The 21709-nt window shown below is 43.2% G+C and overlaps 1 protein-coding gene across 1 annotated transcript; it reads left to right on the top strand.

Annotated features, from left to right (window-relative positions):
* The first annotated feature begins 15630 nt into the window (after window positions 1-15630).
* XCR1 (X-C motif chemokine receptor 1) lies at window positions 15631-18923 on the top strand. The gene has a single exon (XM_005481075.2). The coding sequence runs from the start codon at window positions 15699-15701 to the stop codon at window positions 16701-16703; it is 1005 nt and encodes a 334-aa protein (XP_005481132.1). The 5' UTR covers window positions 15631-15698; the 3' UTR covers window positions 16704-18923.
* Window positions 18924-21709: the final 2786 nt, after the last annotated feature.

A 21709-nucleotide genomic window follows, 5' to 3' on the forward strand; every position in this document is an offset into this window, starting at 1 on the left:
CAAAGCCAGTTTGGCTGCGTGCCCCAGCTGCCACTTTTGGCAAGTCCACGTCTGCCACTTTTGGCATGTGCACAAGCAGCTGCGCAGCTGTCTGCCTCTGCAGACCAGCCTCCTGCTCTGCTGCCAGCTCTTGTCAGTTCCTCCTCACATGGCCTCCAGAAAACAGGGCAAAACCACCAAAACACACATAATTTCTCCCACTGCCCTGTAGCTCTCCAAATCTGTGTGGACAAAGTACTGTGAGGATCAGACCTGCTCATCAGAGGGCAGGGAACCTGAGCCAGGTCATGGTAACCGAGGGTGCAGACAATCCTGTAAGCAGCCAAACTCCCCTATCCACCTTAGCCCAAGTCCTTTGTCTTCCTCCCTTGTACCTCACTCTCAACTGCTCATTCTGCAGGGTTATTTTTTGACACCCTTAAGACATGCTGTTTTCTCAAAAAAAGAGAAAAAAAAAAAGCTGAGGTGCCTCAGGAAGAGAAGAATAGGGAAATCTTTACAGGAGTTTTGCCATCTGGGGACAGTTTCAGCTCACAGCCCCAAAAAACAACAGGATATGGGGGCTCCAACACTGGTCCTGGTGGTCCAAATTAACTAAAGAAGGAACAGATCGGACAACCTGGGTCAGCTACAGCAAAACTTGTGCTCTAGCATTACTCTTGTTTTGGAGAGTTTTCCAGAGAGCTAACAAAACTAGTTTTCTGAGGTAATGCATCTGGATTGGGAACCAGATACTGGACTGAGGTCCTGACTCCAAAACCCACCCTATTTAAATACCCTGACTGTTCACCATCATGCATTAGACCCTGATTGTCATCATGGGGCTGTTTGTGCTGTGGCACACAGTGCAACAAGGAGCAGAGGTTGCAAAACAACTTGCGGGAAAAAGAGGGCCAGAGCTAAAATTGCAAGAGGAGCACTGGGAAGAGGAAGATGCATGAAGGTCCAGATTGTCCCTAGGAAGGCCTAGATTTTTCCCTGCCTGATTTTAATTTTTCAAGAGTAAAATTAAGAATAAATATTTTTAATCATTATGATGGCTCCAATTCCACAGCAGAATGCCAGTTCACCCTTGCATATTTCTCCTTCCTTTTCATTTTTCATTTTTCCCAATGCAGCTCAGCAGGACAGTGACCCACAGGGCCAAATTTAATCCCACAAGTGCAATGCCTCTGACAACAGCAGGGATACTGCGCAAAGCGCTGGCTGAGGTGCTCCAGAGGTGTTTCATACTGACTTCTGTAAAAGTGCAGGAAGTAAACAGAAAGGTACCAGTCCCTGCTCCAGGAACATGTGGTGGTGCTTTGACTAAGTTTCTAGGAAAGATGAGTATGGTGTTTTGTCTTCAAGGCAGTTTAAAAGCAAGTTTTAGAGAAACCTGCATACAAAAGGTTCTACTCAAACTGAGGTAAATGTGGCTTATGTTAATTTCACTTGCTTTGATGCTAGAAAGGCACAAAGCTGCTGCAGAAATACGTAAATAGACAGAACTGGACTTAAACTGAAATTTTATTTGCATGGTTTTGTAGTGCTTTAGCTAGATCAGCTCATGAACATCAATTTTGTGCATGGTCAAACAAAGCTTCCTAACTTCTTTTCCCAGCATCTCAAATGCCTCCCTCACTTCTGCTAAAGCAACAAAATGGGGTGCTCAGTCATTGCTGACAAAGGTTTTGAACTCTCTTTCCTTTGAACCTGTTAAAGCTGCGCCACCTGACTTTTGCACAGCTGCATCAGAGGTGTGAGCATATATTTCATCTCACCAGGGGATGCAAACCCTGCCCTAGGGTTGGCCAAGACCGGTCTTTGGAGTGTTGCAGAAGCTGTTTTGGTGATGTTTTCTTCAGGAAACTTTGGTTTTGGCTTTATTTTTGGCTGGCTCCTTGTAGCAGGAGATGTAAACCTGCTGCCGTTTTAAGTTTTCCAAGCTTGCTCACTCTCAGCCTCAGCTCTACTGTGACAGAGAATTCTGGTTTTACTAGGTGAAGTCCCTGACTCCCTGGGGTCAACGCTTTCCTCAGCTCTGAAGTGGAAATAAAACTCAGAAGTTTAACAAACATGTTTTCTTCAAAGTGTTCGTTTGCCATTTGAGGCGGAGAGATATTAAGGTAAATCTACACTCAGGTAAACCACTTCCACAATTAGTCATATTTCCTTTTCCAGAAGATCAGAAGATCTCCACACTAAGCTGTAGAGCACTTCAGGAAAACCAGAACAGTCAAATCTGTCATTTGCCATGACACAGGCAGTGTTTCCCCACCTTTTTTGCCCATATTTAAATTTCTGAATTTCCTTTACATCTTATAAGTATACACAAGCCAGGGTGCAAATTTTGTCACTTTTCCTCTTCCAACATTAAAAAAGGCTAGACATTGCTCTTTCAGCATAAAAGAACACAGTTATACCCTGTTGCTCTGACACCTCCAGGGACAGATTTATAAAATCCTAGATGAAGGTTTGAAACAAAAATACCTTAATTTCAAATTGTGGTTTGTCTGCATTACAAATTCAGACCTGCCACTAGAGGTAACTAGAAGTTCACATCAAGTATTTCATCAATTTGTTTAACCTCTCCTCCTGTTGAGCTCCATTTGACTGTAGCACTGTCATTTACTTGTTATCTTGGAAGTGCCACTGAAGACAAGGGACTGTCCTTACATGGCAGAAAAAGCCTTAATGACTGCAGTTCTGATAAAATCTTTTTGTCTCTTTCTGCTCTTTTCTGCATGCTTCTATCACCTGCCTTCTGGAACTGTTTACGGCCATTTTAAAGAATCATTTAAGAATATCTTCAATAATTTAAAATAATGTCTTAAGAATAATTTAGTTTTTTAATATAAGAAAAATTTAAGAGTATTTTAAGAACTTTAGGGTTAATCAGCAGCATGGATACACCCAGGTTGAAGCCAAGATAGGACAAAGTATGAGGGTATCTTTGAGAAAGGGAACATTGAAACCTATTTACCATGTTATCAAATTGTGGGATTTTTATCAGATGACATGTGAAAGTGGCTGTTGGTGGAGGAGCTGTGATGAAAATTTCCATATTCTTATTTAAAATTCAAGCAAAACCACAGTATTTTTGCCCATCACACTTGGGTATATGGTGCCTCTCATCTGAGACTCCACTTTGGAAACACAGTGAAGCTTCTAGAAACAATTTGTCATTCTTCTTGCCCAGGGGCAAGCTGGGGACCAGTGAGGCTCAAGGATGCATGGTGTGGATGCTGGAGCAAGGGCACCTTGCGCCTTCCATGGGGCCAGGGTGGTCTTCACCTGCTCTAAAAAGGGGTCCCTGCCCTGGAGAGGTGCCAGTCCAGCCTGGGCAGGCAGAGCAGATGGGGCAGGGCCCAGCCTGAGTCAGCAGCATCTGTCCCTGCCCAGCCACAGCTGTGCCCTGCCAGCCCTGTGCATGCCTGACTCATTTCCAGCAGCTTTGGGAAGTGGGGAGCATTTAGTGAACAGCTTCAGCAGGAAAATAAAAATTTTGTGAAAAGTTGACATCCAAGACTTCATCTTCTAAATGCAAGGCTTGCCCTTCTTCATGTTCCGCTCTTGTGGTTTTTCTTGAAAATGTTGCTCGCACTTTTAGAAACAAGAAAACCTCTGGGTAATTAGAATGCCCTTCTGCTGTCCCTCATGAAGTATTTGGTCCCAAACATGTGGGTGTTTTTCTTACTTTTTCACTAAGAACAAACCTCAAATATTTTCATTCCCAGTATATCTGAAAATACACTATTGCTGACGAGGCTTTAGTCTGGCTGCACAAACTGAACTATAAATTATCCATGCATATGCATGCAGTACTTAGAGTCACTCATGGGTTTTCCAGAAGAGACTTGGTCATCTGGGGAAAGCCACAGGTCCCAGAAATATCCCAGCCAGGTGGTTTGAAGGCAGCAGGGAGGGAGAAGGTGAGGCAGCAGTAAGGCAGCCAGCTTCCAGGCTGCTGTGATGGAGTTCCAGGCTGGATGGGAGATGAAGTCCTGCAGAGGCTCACTGAGAGTGACTGAGGGGAGTAGGGGAGTGGAGAAGGAGACAAAAGATCTTGTCATAACAGCATTGATGGACAGTACACCACCAGCACTCCAGTGTTCTGCAAATAGCACAAGGGACCTGGGGTCACCTGCAACCACACACAAGACCTCATCGAATATGTGCTCCCAGCAGCTCTGTTTATCAGCAGCTGATGTAGGTGTGGCTGTATCTGCCTGCTGAAGAGCAGATAGATGTTCATCTAATCCATCCTCTGGAGGAGAGCTCTGACTGTCAGGTCCCTCAGCATGCATCTCTCAGGCTGCGGAGGGAAGGCAGGGTTACCCTGTTCAAGCATGCCACCTATAGCTAACCATGGCCAGTGCATTGTTCCTGCAGCCTGCTTCCCTCTGCAGGCACTGCAGGAACAGTGCGTGTGGAGCTCGAGCCAAATCTGCTGGTCCTCATGGAAATCCCAGACAGATCTCTACAGCTTCAGTTACAGATCTAAAAACCCAATAATCATATCTATAAATATGCAGTCAAACTTACACAGACACACACCCTTAACCTGGATAGAGAAGCACAGAGCTGCTACTGAAGGGCATGAGCGGGGTGGGCTCCTGCTGAGCAGTATAGCTACCGAAGCCAACATCTCAATAATCATTTTGGATCTTAGGGTGCCTCCCACAACCTGCATGTGCTCTAGGGAGCTGTGTTGTACCTGGAGTCATAGAATCATAGAAGGGTTTGAAGTGAAAAGACTGTCTAGTTCCAGCCCCCCTGCCAAGGACAGGGACACCTCCCACTAGACCCAACTGCTTGCAGCCTCATCCAGCCTGGCCTTGAACACTGCCAGGGATGGGGCATCTACAGCTTCTCTGGACAACCTGTTTCAGTGCCTCAACACCCACATAATGAAGAATTTCTTCCTAATAGCCGAGTCAACCAGACTTTACCTGCAGCAACAGGTTGCATCTTTTGCTTGGAGCAAGAGATATTGGTGGGAAAAGCGACAATGAGTGCATGAAGCTGAGATATTTGATATCTCAATCATAGAAGAAAGGGAAGGACTCACTGAGGCTCCTCTTCTGGCAGACAAGATCTCCAAGCATCCTGGTTTTTCTTTCTGCATCATTTCTGTTCATTAAAAACCTCCTTCTGCAAACCTCACTTTGCTCACCTCAACCACAGAGTGCTACTGCCAATTTTATACACCACTAATGGCTCAGCGGAAGTTGGCCTTTTTGGTGCTGTGGGAAATTCCAAAGTAAGGGAGAATTGCATTTAGTTTCAAGAAAAGAAGAGGTAGTTTGTGACAAAAAGGAACAAAAAACAGGCATTACTCTGAAATAATGCAGGTTTCAATTTTGGTTGAGATGGGAATGCACATTTAGAGCTGGGCTTTACACTTCCAGTGATGTCTGGCATTCAGAGCTAAACAGGGAGTTTGTCCCAGCCAGGTCCTGACCCTGGTTAGGGCAGGGTTACACAAGAACTGACACAAAGCTCAGGAGCAGCTCATAAACTCTGCTTGCTGCATTTCACACAGCCATGACTACACAGCGCTTTGGCTACACCTTCCAAGACAGACAGGCTGCTCCAGACCCCCAGGACCAAGTACTTTGCATTACCCACATCCTTTGTGCTTGGCTGCCTCTTCCCCAGTGAAGAGGCAGCCTCAGCAGCCACAGCAGGTGGTTTCACAAATGCATGCTTCATTCCACTGCACTGCACAGCCCTGCAAGTGCCTGCTGGAAGATCAGGGTTGAAGGTTTGCTCTTTACACCTCAGTCAGCTCAGCTGCCAGAGAAGAGGTACTGACATGTACAGAAGTAGCTTTGGTCACTTGGGGTGGTGGCTAAAATATGTAGCAAAAATCAAGAGTTTTGTCTCTGAGTTCTTAAAGCCTTTGCAGGGGAACTTGAAAGCCTCGTGCTCCCTCATGCTGAGACACCATGGGGCTGCTTCTTTGGATCGGGAGGGGATAGGTGGGATCACATCCCAGTTTTGAAGAAGGAAATGTGCTTGTAAATTCTATGTCCTGTGTGGATTCATCATGTCATCTATGATTAACTAGCCTGAATTTCCTTATCATCTACAAATATATTTTAAGTCTGTTTTAAGTAAGGAATAATTTGAAAAGGGAAAGTGTCCAAGGAGACCATTTTTCTAGATTATTTCACCTTTATGCAGGCCTGGAGACTCTTGCTAACAGTTCCCAATTACATTACTGCCTTCAGCTTCTTGCCTTTTTGTTTTCCCCTTTAATTTGTGTGAAGGAGCTCCACACAATTGTCAGCTCACAAACTTGATTTTCCTTGAAAGGCACAACAATGGTTGAGCATAATATCACTAAAGAAGAAGAACATGCCTCTGCCAGGTGGATTAAAGAGGACAGGTGGCCTAAGTAACTGGAGCTTTCTTGGGGTAAGTGTAGGGCAGTCTAGGAGCTGGGGAACAGTTTTGGGAAGAGCATGCCAGCCCTTGTTGCATAAAGAATTGTTTGCCCTCACTGCCCTTACCACAGGATCTTGCCAAAGGACAGATGGCCGGAGATGTTATGAAATGGCTCAGGAACTGGAATATTAAGATTTTGTCTCGGTTCACCAGTGCTTGACACACAGAGCCCCTGATGTTATCCCCTGCTGGGGAATGTGGGCTACAGCTGACTTTCTGTTAAAGAGCCCCTTTTCTGGGTGGACTTGCTGCTTCTGGCCACCTGCTTGCTCATACTCTGGTGCTGAAATATGTGTGCACAAGCAGCACACCGTGACAGATGGGAGTGTGCAGATGCCTTCAGCAAAGTGGTAAAGCACTTTGAGATGCCTCTTGTAACAACACTGAATCTTCAATATAAACAAATGAGCAAAATGCTAGAGAAAAAGATGTGGGAGTGTGAGACCAAGCCAGATCTAGCAAGATCTTAAGGATTTCTGAGCTCAGACTGAATGTTTCAGCCAGAGATATTCAGCCCAAACCTTTGAAAAGAACAGCTGTGCTCACGGGGGTAGCCAAATGAAAGCATTTCTCTGAAAAGCCTACTGAGAGGAAAGCATTCACTGACTCTGCCAGGAGATGGATTTCACCTGGTGCCACAGACCAAATGCAGTCCAGGGCTGTCTGAACTGCAGTCGCTGCAGCATCAGCTCGACAAGTCCTTGCTGCTGCAGTTGTTCTGGGGGAGCTGGGGGAAAACATTTGAAGAGATGCACCATGCCTGGGCTGTTCCTCCAGCCCGTGAGCAGACATGGCACATCAGGAGGAAGTGCTGGGGTTTGGGGAAGTAGGGACTGAAACAGGACAGGAATGTTCTTGGTTGTGGTCAAGTGTTTCTGGTGCAAGCTATTAATTACCTCACTGTTAACGTAAACAGTGCTCTGATTGTACTGTGTTTTGGGGTTGTCTTATCAAATGTGATTTGTTTTGCTTTGACTCATCAGACAAAGAGTGTTGGGAAATTGGCTGTGCTCTGGAGATGTCCTTGCACAAGGAAATTCCTCCAACTCTGTCTCCTGTAGAAAATGTAATTTTAATTATGAAAAGCTTTGTTTTCCCCAGTCAGTTCTGTTTTCCCAAAGTCTGACTGAGCCCCGAGCCACCCCCTCAGTGAGCTATTTCCAGACCACCATTTGAGATGCCAACAGATTATCAACCAAATAAAGACTCAGGCCATTCTCCCTTGCAATTTTTGCTTCTCCCTTGCATTTTCTTTTAAAGCTTTTATGGTTCTGACCACCCTGCATCCTGCACCTCTTTTCTCTGACTCCAAATTTAACCCAAAGAACAGCCCCAGGCTTTGGTTCTCTCCAGAAGCAGATGGCCACCAGGGGCAAAGAGAACACATATATATATTATATATATGCAACCTGTATATAATCTTCTCCAAAACTCACAGGAAATGAGTGGTCAGTGGTGAGCAGAGTGGTTTCTTTTGTCTTCCTTTATTGTTTCATCTGGTTTTCTAGCATCACCCTCTTCACAGGCTGCAATGCAGAGTGGCAGTTTTGGGAGCCAAGTAACTCAGATGGGTGGCAGCAGAGGGGGCAGCAGAACTGCAGCAAGGTGTGCTCAGATGTCCTGCACCTCCGTGGCAGTGGCAGCCCTTCAGGTCTGCAGTGTCAAGAGACCTGTGCCAAAGATTGCCCCATCCAAACCTGTCAGAACACAGAGCAGCTGCCACTCTGAGAAAAAGCAGGATTGACAGAGCAGCCAACAAATTTGTCCTGGTGATAGGCAAATGCCATACTGTGACTTGCCTCATGTTGAGGCCCATTACCCCTCTGGGAGCAGGAGGCTGCTCGTAAATCAGGTTTTAGTCTTCATGAGAGCTGCAGCATGTTCATGTAAGAGAGCAGGTAGCAATTCACACCATCAGAGGAGGGACCGTCATACAGCCAGAGGAGAGGGGGATACAGAGATGCTTCATACATTGACCTGCCTGCAGCCCTTTGTTCTTCAGTGTTGCTTTTGCATCCACATGAAAAGGCTCCCTCAGGTGAGTTCCACACTGGGGGCAGTGTGCAAGAGCTCCCAGCCTGGCCAGGGCAGCCCATTGGGAGCAGTGGAGGCACACAGGCTGCTACCCAGCTGGGTCTGGGTGCCAAGGAGCCGTCCAGGATCAGGGTAGGGAGTAGCTGATGCCAGTGCGTACAAGTGGCGTGAATAAGGCAAACTGAAACTCTCTGATGTTCTGCATAACAGATGTGATGAAGGGAAAGAAAAAGAAACTGATTAGAAAGTGCTGAGAAGATGTATATCACAGCAGTGATATATACAGTTCTGTGACAGTTGATGAAAAACTCAACATGAGCCTAGTTTGTACTCACAGCCCAGAAAGCCAAATGAATCCTGGGCTGCATCAAAAGGACCATGGCCAGCAAGTCAAGAAAGGTGATTCTGTTCCTTCTACTCTGCTCTTGTGAGGCCCCACCTGGAGTGCTGAGTACAGCTCTGGTGAACCTGACAAAAGAAGGATGTGGAAGTGTTGGAACAGTCCAGATGAGGCCACAAAATTGAGGAGACTGAAGCACCTGCCCTAGGAAGGCAGGCTGAGAAAGTTGGGGCTGTTCAGCCTGGAGAAGAGAAGGCTGTGCGGAGACCTCATAGCAACCTTCCAGCAACTGCAGGGGGCCTTCAGGGGAGTCAGAGAGGGACTCTTCATCAGGAACTGCAGTGATAGGACAGGGAGTAATGGGGACAAATTGGAAGAGGGGGAATTTAGGTTAGATATTGGGAATAATTTTTTTACTCTGAGAGGGATGAAGCACTGGCACAAGTTGCCCAGGGAGGTTGTGGATGCCCCCATGCTGACAGTGTTCAAATACAGGTTAGGTAGGGCATTGAGCAACCTGATCTAGTGGGAGGTGTCCCTGCTTGAGGCAGGAGGGTTGGGATTAGATATTCTTTAAGGTCCCTCCAACCCCTTAACATTCCATGATTCTTTGCTTGTTGCTTACTTAGACTACGCCCAGCCTTTCACTGTGTGCAAGCATGGCTCAGTGGGTAGGATTCTCTCTTTTGCTAAAGCCTTGAAGTTTCTGGGACTTCAGCATCAGAATGGCTTCATGAGTGGGCATGGTCTGATACGAGTGAGCCCATTTAACAGCCAACAAAACCAGATTGTGCCTGCACTGCCAGGGACAAGGACAGACTCTGTGACAAAGCTGGGCTCCTTGCAGTGACGCTGCTCATCCATCTCCCCAGAAAATACATCTCCCTCTGCCTGCACACACAGATGCTGAGGCTGCCCCTATTATCTCTCAGGAGCCTCAGGAGCCGGGCATACTGGTCACATCAATGACTGTCAGCAGAGTTTCCACCTGTTTCAGTATCATTCCTACAGCAATGGGCCCAGCAGGAACACTGGAAATCCCACCCAAAATGTTGTACACAAATTCTTTTGACATATGGCTTATAATCCTCTTGGGAGAAAAAAAAATAGGGTCATATAGATTAACTACACCAGTAGAATGGAATTTTGTAGAAAAATACAACCCTATTGTTTATGTGGTCTCTGAGCTATAAAAAATGAGTTCATGAACTTTATGTGAAGGCTTGAATTTTGCTACGCTTTAGAGAAAGACATGAGGTTATTTCTCCCCAAACCGTGATGTGCTCCTTTGCCTTAATAATTGTCTTTGTTTTTTGTCTATAAGAATCTGTGAGGGAATAGAGTCAGCTTCTTTACACACATTTTACTTAACAGAGATGCCTTATTCAGCTCTAAAATTTTTGTTTAAATATAGTGCAGTGGCTGGTGAGATCTCTCAAGGACAGCCCCACCTTCCAGTATATTGTCAGGAGGGTATGTGTGCATCTGCACAGAGAGATGGGGAGGGCTCAACATTTTGTTGGCAGCAGAAACCTGCAGATATGCTCTGCTTTAGCCAGAAAAATAAGAAGTGGTTTTGCTTGGTTTCGAGTGCCAAGAAAAACAGCTACTAAGAAACAAAGTGATGGTCTTTTTCATGGGCAAATAATGGAGCATTTATGTTCTCTATGGAGCAGATGGGAAAGTGGCATGCCATGTCACTGCTGCCTGGCAAAGAGAAATGGGCTGGTGTCCTGGGCCTGGCAGGAGTGCTGCTATGAAGAAAAATCAGAATTACATACCAGACACAGAGATCAATGCAAGCTCTTTGCTTGCAAGAAATGCATTTCAACTCGCACTCATCTACACTGTAGGAAAAATATTGACAATTTCTCCACTCAAAAAAACCCAGAAAGCTCCTGTTTTCTGTTTCCTCACAGCCAATTATTACCAAAATGATTACTTCTTATCATCCTGCAGAATTGCTTACTCATCCCACCTCTGCATGAACTACCAGGAAAACCACAGCCAAGCCCTACCTGACTGCAAGCAGGGAGCAATGCTCTCATTTGCACCATCCTACAAAAATAAGGGGCTGGATTTCTCCTTGCCCTTGCCCTAGACGAGAATAGAGAATACCCAGAGCTGCAATCCTGCTGGCACAAAGCCTTTTGCAGGAAACCACAAGCAGGATACCAACCACCTCCACTTCCACACAAACCTCTTTGGCCAAGGTTGCTCGTGCCTGTGCTCTGTGGAACAGCTGCTGCCCAGCTGCTGCCCAGCTGCCAGCACCACATCCTTTTCAATCAGCCTTAGCACAATAAAACTGCAAACTTGCTAATGGTAGTCTGAATCTCCCTCACCCAGATCATTAATAAAGATATTAAATAGGACTGGGTGCAACACATCTCCCTGGAGGACACCATTAGTGACTGGATGTGGCACCATTCACCATGACCCTCTGGGCCAAGCCATCCAGCCAATTCTTAACCCAGCAAATGCTGCACCTGTCCAAGCCAGGGGCTGCCAAGTTAGTAGGGAAATTTGAACTCAAATGTGTGTTTCAGGATGGGTTCCAGACTCTTCATTTGGGATGTTTCTGCTTCCATAGACTGTGGTTATCACAGGTCTGATGGCCATGACTGAGAGCCAGAGCTCAGGGGGACCAGGAGGCCACCAAAATTCTGGGCTGACTGTGAGTGCTGTACCTGCCTTGTGAAATCCATGGGCACAAGTGGAAGCATTGGTCTCAGAAAATGATCCCAACCCAAGAGAATGTTTTGCTTTAACAATAGGATAAGAGATTCCTTGATGAGCTGGGCTTCTCAAGGCTTTGCAAAACTGAATTGGACGAGGGAATTCCTACTGACTTTTCACTTTACCTTGACCTTTTGCTTTATCCATGTCCTGGAAGAGTTTGTTACCGCATGCAAATTTCCTCCAAAGCAGACAAAAAGTTCATCCACCAGCACAGACCACACTGTCCAGAGTACACTTGTGCTTTGGACCAAGTCTACCTGCTAGTTATGACTTCCTGTCCATCTCCTACATGTGACTCCGAGGCTGTGATCCAAGACAGATGCCAGTCATAGTTAGGAAAGGAGAAATGTTATTTATTGTGTTTTAATTTCCTTAAATTAAATGGCTGCTCCATAAGTATGCTTGAAAAACTAAAGCCTTTTCTTGCCAGAAAAGGTCACATCTGGAACAAGATATTGGCTAAGGAAGCAGCTACCAGATAAATTTAGTTTAGGGGAACAGAAATTTATTTTATGCGTCAAAGCTTGTTGCCTGTGTAAACCAGTCTGCAAAAACATCTAATTTTTTTTTTTCCTGAGGAAAAAATAAAAAGGAAAACAACATGGAGAACAAGTTGTGAAGTCCAGAGGCTTTTAAAATAAAGTGAATAAAAAATGCCATCAGTGCATGCCTTATAGTAGGGGGCTTCTCTACTGTACTCCCTTTGCCTTTTCCAATTAAGATGAGATTAACCTGAGCTTGTCTGTGTAAATGCCAGGAATCTTCTTAAAGGGGCTGTCTCAGCTGCCTCTGCCTGGTGAGGAGACTGGTAGAGCACAGAGTGGGGGCTGATGTGGCTTCTGCCACTGCCTCCCTCTCCCTCCACTGACTGCAAAGTGAGCAGACAACTCCTCCCAGCCACCCTTTCAAATGTTCAGTATGAAAATGAAATAAACTGATGAATAATCTGTACCTTCAGCTGACAGAAGTAGAACTGAATTTTCAGGGAAAAAGTAAAATGAACTGGAGATCACTCATAGCATTGTTTCCCCATTTCTGTATTAGAATCTTTTTTTAATATTATGATGCAAGACAAAGTACAGCCCTGTTAGAAAATGAAGGCTTCTGGAGAAGCAGTTTTTCTGTATAAAAGTGAAATGAATGTTGAATGCCTTGCTGAGTGCTCTTCAGAAGGGCAGGAATGACTTTAAACTCTATGATGTGTTTCCCTATTACTATTTGTCCTGACAACTGAAATTAAGGTAATTTCCTTCTTTCAACCAACTTCTGCTCTCACTTGTACCGTTATATATACATTGAAAACAGTTGCATGATCTGTATTTCTTGTGTGACACTGATATATTTTTTATCTGTTGATCCAATCACATATTTTTTTATCTCCTTTGCATATATCTTAATTGAAAATCCATACACAGCTTTTCTTACTTGTAGAGTTGAAATGGAGAAGATAAAATACAGTAGAACAAAACCACAGGTTTTAATTTAAGGGGTTTTGAGGTAAAAAGAAAAATATCCAAGTGTGTTAGGTTCCTACAAGGTTCTCCTTACCATCAGTGACCTGATGGAGGGCTCCTCAGCTGATATAAACATAATATCAGAGCATATAATCCTGATCAACCATCCACAAGGTCTGATACTTTGTAGGCTGGAGCCTCCATCTGTAATTTCACAGAGCCTGCACCAGGTAAGATGATGGATGAACTTGTTTTGTGAAATGTGGCATTAACCAAGGGCTAACTTTGCAGCATTAAAAATCCACCACGAACAATACCTCACAGAAGTATTTTCCTACATTCTCTGGAAATGCTGGACACAAAATCAGAGAGAGGATACCTGTCCCCATGTAACCAAGCATTCCTCTGGCTGCTTCCAAAGTGCAAGACAGAACCTTTTGGGTCAGGTGGGTAAGATTCCGTGGCATCTGGAAATAGCAAGAGTTACTAACAGGGTTTCCAATCACAGCTGTCTGCCAGCATGAATCAAGCGTCTGCACACTCACCATGTGTCCTTGGGGAGGATGGAGAAAAATAGAGACTTTTTGGACTGCTGAAACTATTTACCATCTCCTGTCAACTGTGGAGAAAATAGATCTGTTGGTATACTTCTTTATTTTGGCAGTTAACTGCTTTCTGACATAATCTTGAAACACCTGTGTAAAATGGTGCTTTCTGCCTTGCAAGTATTGCTTAGCTCCTGACAGCAGGCAGGAGGGTGAGCAAAGCTCCCCAGCAGATACCTGCTCTCTAACCACTGCCTACCCAGCAGCAAGGGTGTGAAGAGCAGAATGGTGTGATGTGATGAGGGACAGGACATGTGCTGGTCAGAATACTTCCCAGGCAGTGATCAGGGCTGAGGTCTTTGTGAGAAGGTTCCTGTGTCAGGGGCCAGCAGCAATTGTGGCAGAGATGAGGAGCAGCCCAGGAGCAGCCCAGGAGCAGTCCTGCTGGCTGTGAAGCTCCTGGCCTGTGGGCAGACCTGCCCTGGGGTTTTCTGTCACTGAGTAGTCAGTACGAAAGGAGAGAGTAAGTGGTGAAGACACAGGTTATACTGTCCTCTCATCTCTGGAAATGCTTGGTTATTAGCAAAGAGGCTTCTCTGATCCCTTAGGACAGCAGCTAAGGAGAGGCATACCCCAGCCTGAGCTGAAATAGGACACAGTGATGGTCAGGACCTCAATCTAAACAATTCATTACTTAAATGTTGTCTGTACTATCATGTAAAACCAGAGAGGATGACTGCCTTTGCAAGGACTGACCCTGCATGCCTGAAAACTGCAGCATTGTACAAACTGAGGGCCACAAATATCTTTCCAGTTAGAACTGAAACTCTGGTGGTAAATGTTCCAGGGCCACTTGCTGTCACAGTACTGAATCCTACACATCCCTTGCCTCCAAAATTCGCTGATCACAACCCACTGGATGGTCGATTCCTGTTCTGTGCTGCCTGTGTCATGTTCCAGCTGACCTGAACCACCTACCCCCACAGATGGCATTAAATTCTGGCAGTAAGGAGTGCTCCAGACATGCTTTCCTGGTGTAGAAATAGCTCTCCTGTCCTCCAAAAGAGGACAGCATGTCTTTGTCTGGCTGTAGAAGGCAGATTCTTCCTTCACTAATTAAAAAGGGAAAATATCACCAGTAAAATTTGGCCCGAGCTGTGGGGTTTCTTTGTACTTTGAAGGAACCTAGTGGCAGGTCTCTCACTGGTGCTCAGTCAAAACAGGATCCAAACATGGTGATGCAGATAAGCCTTTTTCTAGGATAAAGTGCATTTAGACTTTAAACCGCTGGTCAGAGGCATGACTGATTTTTCTATGCCTACTTCTGAGCTTAATTTAATAAAGAAATTAGGCTACTGTAGCCTGATTGTATGCCATCTTCCTAGTCCCACTAACTTTTGATTCTGTTGGCCAGTTTCAATTCACCATTGACCTGGGATTAAATTCCTGCTCGCATATAGACAAAGAAGCACCACTCCCAGAAAAGGACTGTGATGTGATTTCTGCTTCTGTTGCATCCCTGAGAATCACCAGGCCACAGAGGTGCCCAGAGCACCCAGCATGATGACACTTCTGCCACAGCTTCAAGATATTTAGATATCAACAAACCTCAAGATAAAAATCTGTAAGAAACCTGACTTTTCCTGCTCTTAGTGCTTATAGTTGTTGCTACTGGTTCTGCTCAGCTTTTTAGGTTTACTCAGTGCAGAGCTGCAGTGACCAAGAAGCATCTATACAGTGAAGTGCTTAGGAGTTGGATACCACTCCAGAAAACTGAAAAAAACAATAGCATACTTGAAAGTGTTGGCACCTGAGACATTTCTATCAAAAAACAATGCACATTCATACAGTAGAAACTTGGTAATTGAAAGTTGACACCAAACATTTTGGTTCAGAAACCGAATTTCTGACTTACGTATTTGAGCGCTTTGCAGTAAGTCTTTGGTATCTACCTGCTCATGTTCTAGTCATAAGAAGAAATGAGTCCTTTGTCTCCCCAAATGAATAGTTTCACTGCTGCTTTTTCTGTCTTAAAACAGAAACCTCCACAGCAGGATTTTAGTTATTGAGTTGATTTTCACAAAAGATTTGATTGCTACAGTCCTTTGAAGTAGCTGCTGGAGAACAGCACAAGATTTGCATAGAAAAATGGACGAAGGATTTTATTTAGATGATAATTCCTCATATGAATACCTTTATGAAACCAACGTCTGTGAAATGGGTGACTATTTCATATTTAACATCTATCTCACTGCTGTCCTCTACATTCTGGTATTTTTCCTCAGTCTGCTAGGAAACGCTTTGGTGTTATGGATCCTACTGAAATATGAAAACCTTACATCTTTAACAAACATCTTCATCATGAATCTCTGTATCTCTGATTTAGTCTTCTCCTGCATGCTGCCTTTTTGGGTAGTGGACCAGTCCTTTGGATGGATTTTTGGTGAGTTCCTTTGCAAAGCATCAAATGCTATTTTCTCCATTGGCTACTACAGCGGTGTTTTCTTTTTGACTCTCATGACTATCCTGAGATACTTGTTTGTGGTGAACCCCCTTTCAACTCTGAGATCCCAGACATGGTGCTGTGGTGTTCTCGTGTCCTTGGCTGTTTGGACTGTTAGCATCTTAATTGTGGTTCCTGAGGTGATTCACACCACAGTGCAAGAAGACTTGGAACAGAACAGGTACTGTGATTATGCCAATGGGAATTGGAAAAAGGTGGACATTTACATGAGAAATGTACTCTTCCTATTTTCCTTTGGAGTCATTGTATTCTGCTACTTCAAGATACTCATAATCCTGCTTAGAGCAAGATCTCGCAGAAAGCATAGAACTGTGAGACTCATCCTCATTATTGTGGTGGCTTTTTTCCTGTGCTGGGCACCCTACAACATCCTCAGCTTCCTGACTACTTTTCCACCACCTACTTGTCAGTATGTGAAAGACTCCAACCTTGCCTTTCACATCAGCCGTCAAATTGCTTTCTCCCACTGCTGCCTCAACCCTGTGCTCTATGTATTTGTTGGAGTCAAGTTCAAGAGGCATTTGGCACAATTATGCAGTCTGTGTTTACACTGCAGCAATGGTCAAGCCTCCAGCACCAGGATCTGCCATGAAGGCAAATTCCAGCGTGAAGGGACATCCCTCTATTGAAGCAAGACCTAACTATTAGGACTAATCCTGAATGAACTTTCAGATTTTGCATGCTATGGATAGCCTCTAATTCTTAGAGGCACTTCCCTGAAAAGACACACAAATTTATTCTTTGCAAACATGCTGTGTATGGACAATAACAAAATGTATTTGCAGTGGGATGAAGAGATGAGAATGCCAAGAAATTACTTTACTGGCCTGAAAGTCTTAAGTTCACAATTTTTTTGAAGAGTGAGATGGGTTTTCTCTTACTTATACTCTCTTTTGAAAACAATTGCTTTTTCCTTTGGGCATTAAAACATGGGTTTTAACATAAAAGCTGTTGAATATCTCTTTCTTACCTGACTTAAAATACTTGGATTGTACATAGCATTAGACACATTGGTATATTTTGTAAATTTTAATGCCTTTCAATGTTTATCATTTTACTCATTGGTCTTTTTATTTTGTGGGGAGAGATGTCTCTGGATTAACTGTTCTGACAATAGCTGCAAGACCTTAGAGTTTCTGAAGTTCTCAGGGCAAATGTTATTTTATCTTTTGATAGATACATATATATAAAACTAGCTTTGTGTAAAAGTAGTCTTTTGGGTCTGAAATTGATAACTTTAGGAGAGCCCTAGAAGGAACACAGATGCTGAGCAGATACTTTACTAGGATATAAGTTTTCCTTCTGTTACTGCTCTTTGCCACAGGATTCTTCCAGTCTTTGAATATGGTTTCAGATGATTGCAGCAAATCAACAGCTCATCTTCTCAGCAGAGCAGGAGCATATTTGCCTCTAATTGCTCTCTCCCTCCTTTCCTCCCTTTCCCATAGTGCTGAGAACACTTAAACTTATAAATAGGTTGTAGTGCAAGAAAAAATGACTTTTTAAATAGCAGGATAAAAATGGTTTGCTTTATTTGTAAAATTGATTTTTGCGGTTTTCTTTAAGATAAACTGATACCCTTCTTCATTCTAGCTCAATAGATATTTTTAACCTGAGGCAGTGTAACATATAGTACATATTCCAGTGTAGCTGAATGACAAAGTCCCTGCAAAGAAGAATATTTAATTTCCCAGCATTTATATAGAAAGCCAAAGTAGTTTTGCAGTGGCACCAAGCAATGGTTTAGCAATGGCTCTAAGCCAAAATTTGGCTTTTCAGGCATCTGTCATAAAATGTCTATGCTGTTTCTACACTATTTCATTTGACCTCTAAAGATTATCTGGAGCAGACAACAGATTCTTCACAGCTGCTGTGTAGTTTACAAAGAGGAGAAACTCAGATAGGCCCATAATACAATATCCTATTTCTGATTATACCCAGAAGCAAGAATACCTAAGGAAAAGCATAAGAATGAGGTATATATATATGACATAGACCAATACAATCTTCCTAGGGTTTGTCCATAGTTTCTAGTTTGTGCTTTGGTTTAGTTGCCAGAACAAAGTGTTTGCATCATGTTCCTTATCATCAGATGCACCTTTCTGAACAGATCACTCCTGGTATCTCACTTACTACAGTAACTGTGTACAATGTAAAAAATTAAAAAGGGGACTCGTTAATTCTACAGGGTTCCAATTCACTTATGTTCAGACAAACCATGGAAAGATAAAAGTTGTCATTTTTTCTGGCTGTGGTGGAGACCAGCATTTGGCTATTGCTTCCTGACAAAAAATTAATTTGAATTTCATTTGAAATGAATGTGGCTTCAAGAGACTTTGGGCTGGGGACTGAATACCATCAATTATTGAAGAGATAAATTACTGAAGGACAAATACATCCAATTTCTTCTATTCTGGTAAGCCAGGACCACGTCATTGGTACCAGCAAATCTCCACAGGAGGAAAATACAGTGACCATGAGTACCAAGAAAGTCTCATGCACCTACATAATTTCAACAAGCTGTCATTCAACTCATGGTCCTGGAGCCACATGAATGTGAAATATTTACTGTTCATATATTTTACATCTGTCTAAAGCAAAGTTGAGAATTATAATAGAAGCACAAAATCTGAACTGATCCTGCTCTGCCCAGTTTTTAGCAAATTATTTAAATCTGCTTGTAATTTCAGCATATTTTGTAATTTTTTTATATATATTACAGTGTATCTGAGTATGTAAAAAGAATTCTTGATATTACCCAACTGTATTGCTGACATAACAGAGTAACTAAGCATGTAGATATGCTGCCTCCTGATATAATGAACTAATACTAATAAACATTCAGAAATCCAATGGAATTCTACCCTGTGACTATTATTCTCAGCCTCTGATAACCACCTATTAAGGCATTTTCAATTGAAGACGTAATTGTAAATTATCATATGTTAACTTAGCATGGAAGAGACTTCTGGAGGTGATCCACTGCTCCGTGCTGCTCACAGAAGTTTTATCTGCCTGATCAGACAAGGTCACTCGGGGCTTTATCTGGTCAAACTGATAATCTGCAAGAACAGGGAATCCAAGTCCTCTGAGTCCTTGTTGCAATGCTTAATGACTTATGGTGAATGTTTTTGCTTCAATACAATCAAAATTTCTTTTGCTGCAACCTGGTGACGTTGCTTTTTCCTTGCCTTCTCTGTGTCTTCACATTAGAGAATGGAAAAGAGCCATCAGATCTCCCCTAAACCTCGTTTTTTCCTGGGGCTAAATATATCCCAGCCAATTTAGTGTCCTCATACATCATGTGCTCCAACTCCCTGTCCATCTTGGTAATCCTACATAGGACTGGCTTCAGTTGGTCAATGTCCCTTTCTTACATTTTTGGCCCCAAAACTAGATACTCTACTGCAAATCACGAGACCTGCAGTCCTGAGACATTGTCAGTGGCCACGAGAATGTCAGGCAGAGTGGAATAAAGGTTTCCCTCAGCCTGATGGCAGCACAGGCCCATAAACAGTTAGTCCTCAATGCTGCAAGGCCACATGCCTGTGCTGTGTTCTATTTCTGTCCACTCGAAATCCAAGATCTTTTCTGGCACAGCTGACCTCTAACCCCATCCTTAAGGAAACAACCTGTTTCCACTAAAATCAATGAAAATTTTGCTTCTGATCATAATCAGAGCAAGAATCAGATGCACAAATGTGTGCAATTTTGGTAAAGCCCAGCCTGTACTTCTTTACTGCCGCAAGTGTTTTCACTGAGAGTCAGGAAACTTTCATATTCTCAATGTTTTGAAATATTGAGTTTATTGCAACCATAAGTAAAATTCTACTTTATCTTCTCCTTATGGTTACTCTGCAGCTGAAAATGCCCTTGCTCATCCACAGAAACAAAATACTGAGAAGGACAAAGAAAAGCGTGAGGAGTGGAGTACTCTCTCCATACTCAGGAACTGCTCAGGTAACAAAACCAAAACACATTTGAGTTTGTTTCATTCCCCTAAACAATGCTGCTTTCTTCCAACAAAGAGAAGGAAAAAAAAAAGGAAAAAAAAAAAGGAAAAAACAGGAAAAAAAAGGGGGAAAAAAAAAGGAAAAAAAGCTCTTTATCTCTGTGCCACCCATATAGATGTATATAAAAGACTCTGTTTCATTTAAACTGCACTGTCAAGTCTATGTCTTGGCACTCCCACATAGTTGCTGGTGCAGTTGAACCAGCACCAAACTAGATAAAATTCTTGGTACCTACATTGTCCACAGGAGTGAAATGCAAGCACTTCTGATTAGCTCCTAAATCTGATGTGCTCTGGTGGAAGTCAGTCTCAGAAGCTGACCTGATATTTAGCAGAATATTCTTCCAAGGTCCTCAGCCTAAAATGTCTAAATACCATATTTGCTTCTAGATGTTTTCCGGAGCTTTGCTGGTTCTTTTTATGTTGCCTGCTCCCAGCTTTATACCTACTGACAATTATTTGTCCACCTATTCAAAACAGAATGCAAACAAATGCAAAAAAGTGCTTCCAAAGCTTTCTCCCCACAGTCACAGAAGGTTTCTGATGATGAACAGCAGCCTGTTGTTCAGTCTAGCTACAATGGTATGTTAATCCATTGAGGGTGACCAGGGGAACTGGGAGTTAACTACTCTCATAAAATACCTCAAGTGCTAGTGGAAGCAAAGCCCTTCCGTCATTATATAACATCAATTAACTCTTGCAAGAAACTTAAAGAAAATATGTAGCACATATAACAATAGTGTCAGACAGATGAAAAGAACACATTCTATGGACACATACTCCATCATAAAACACTCATCTGTGGTGCACAGGAGACCACTGAGCAGCAATTTTTAGTTGTTTTAGTTGACTGAATTGGCTCTCTCTATCACCCAGTGAAAAAACTTTTCCCAGCAAAGGCTTTCCTTTTGGGGGCATGACTGACATTGCCTTTCCTGGCTAGTAAAACTGAAAATAATTCCCATCTAGCCCATCATGGTTTATGAAGAAGTTAATCAATAAATTTTATCAGAGTAAACATACAGGAAAGCAACATATGTTGAGCAGACAATGTGGGTTTTTCCTAGTGTAGCTTCCAAAAAGGAAAGATCTCTAACATCTTCTATTGCTAAGAAATATGGAAAATTCTAAGGAAGTGTTGGTCAGCCATGGATCTATTTGGAAACAGCATGTTTTTGTCTGAAGAACTTGATGAATACATAAACAGGCAATACTTCAATAATTAAATATTTCTGAAAGTAGCCTTTTACTGCATAATTAAAAAGAGGAACAGTCCATTCTAATTGATTATTTTCAAATGAAAAGTAGAATTCCACACAGACTTTTTGAAAATTTGTAAAATAAAATCCATTGCAGTGAAATTATATGGGATTTGATTTACCATTATTTGTGTCTGATGACCCTGAGATTACTTTTGGAAGACACCCAGTTGCCTAGAGATCAATGGGAAACAAACACTCATTTTCAGCAGATGCTCCTGGCCCTGCTGCATGATTCAGCAAAGTGTGCCAAGAAAAGTAAGCCTGAAGGTTGCTTCCAAATGGTGTAAGACATCCCACTGCATCCCATGCATCCCAAAGGCATACATCCTGCATTTCTGAGGGCATTAAAATGCTTTTGAGC

The sequence above is a fragment of the Zonotrichia albicollis genome, chromosome 1 (genome assembly GCF_047830755.1).
Source record: "Zonotrichia albicollis isolate bZonAlb1 chromosome 1, bZonAlb1.hap1, whole genome shotgun sequence".
In the NCBI taxonomy this organism is placed as follows: Eukaryota; Metazoa; Chordata; class Aves; order Passeriformes; family Passerellidae; genus Zonotrichia; species Zonotrichia albicollis.

Coding starts and splice junctions, on each gene's coding strand:
- XCR1 (XM_005481075.2), top strand. CDS start 15,699: ATGGACGAAGGATTTTATTTAGATGATAATTCCTCATATGAATACCTT.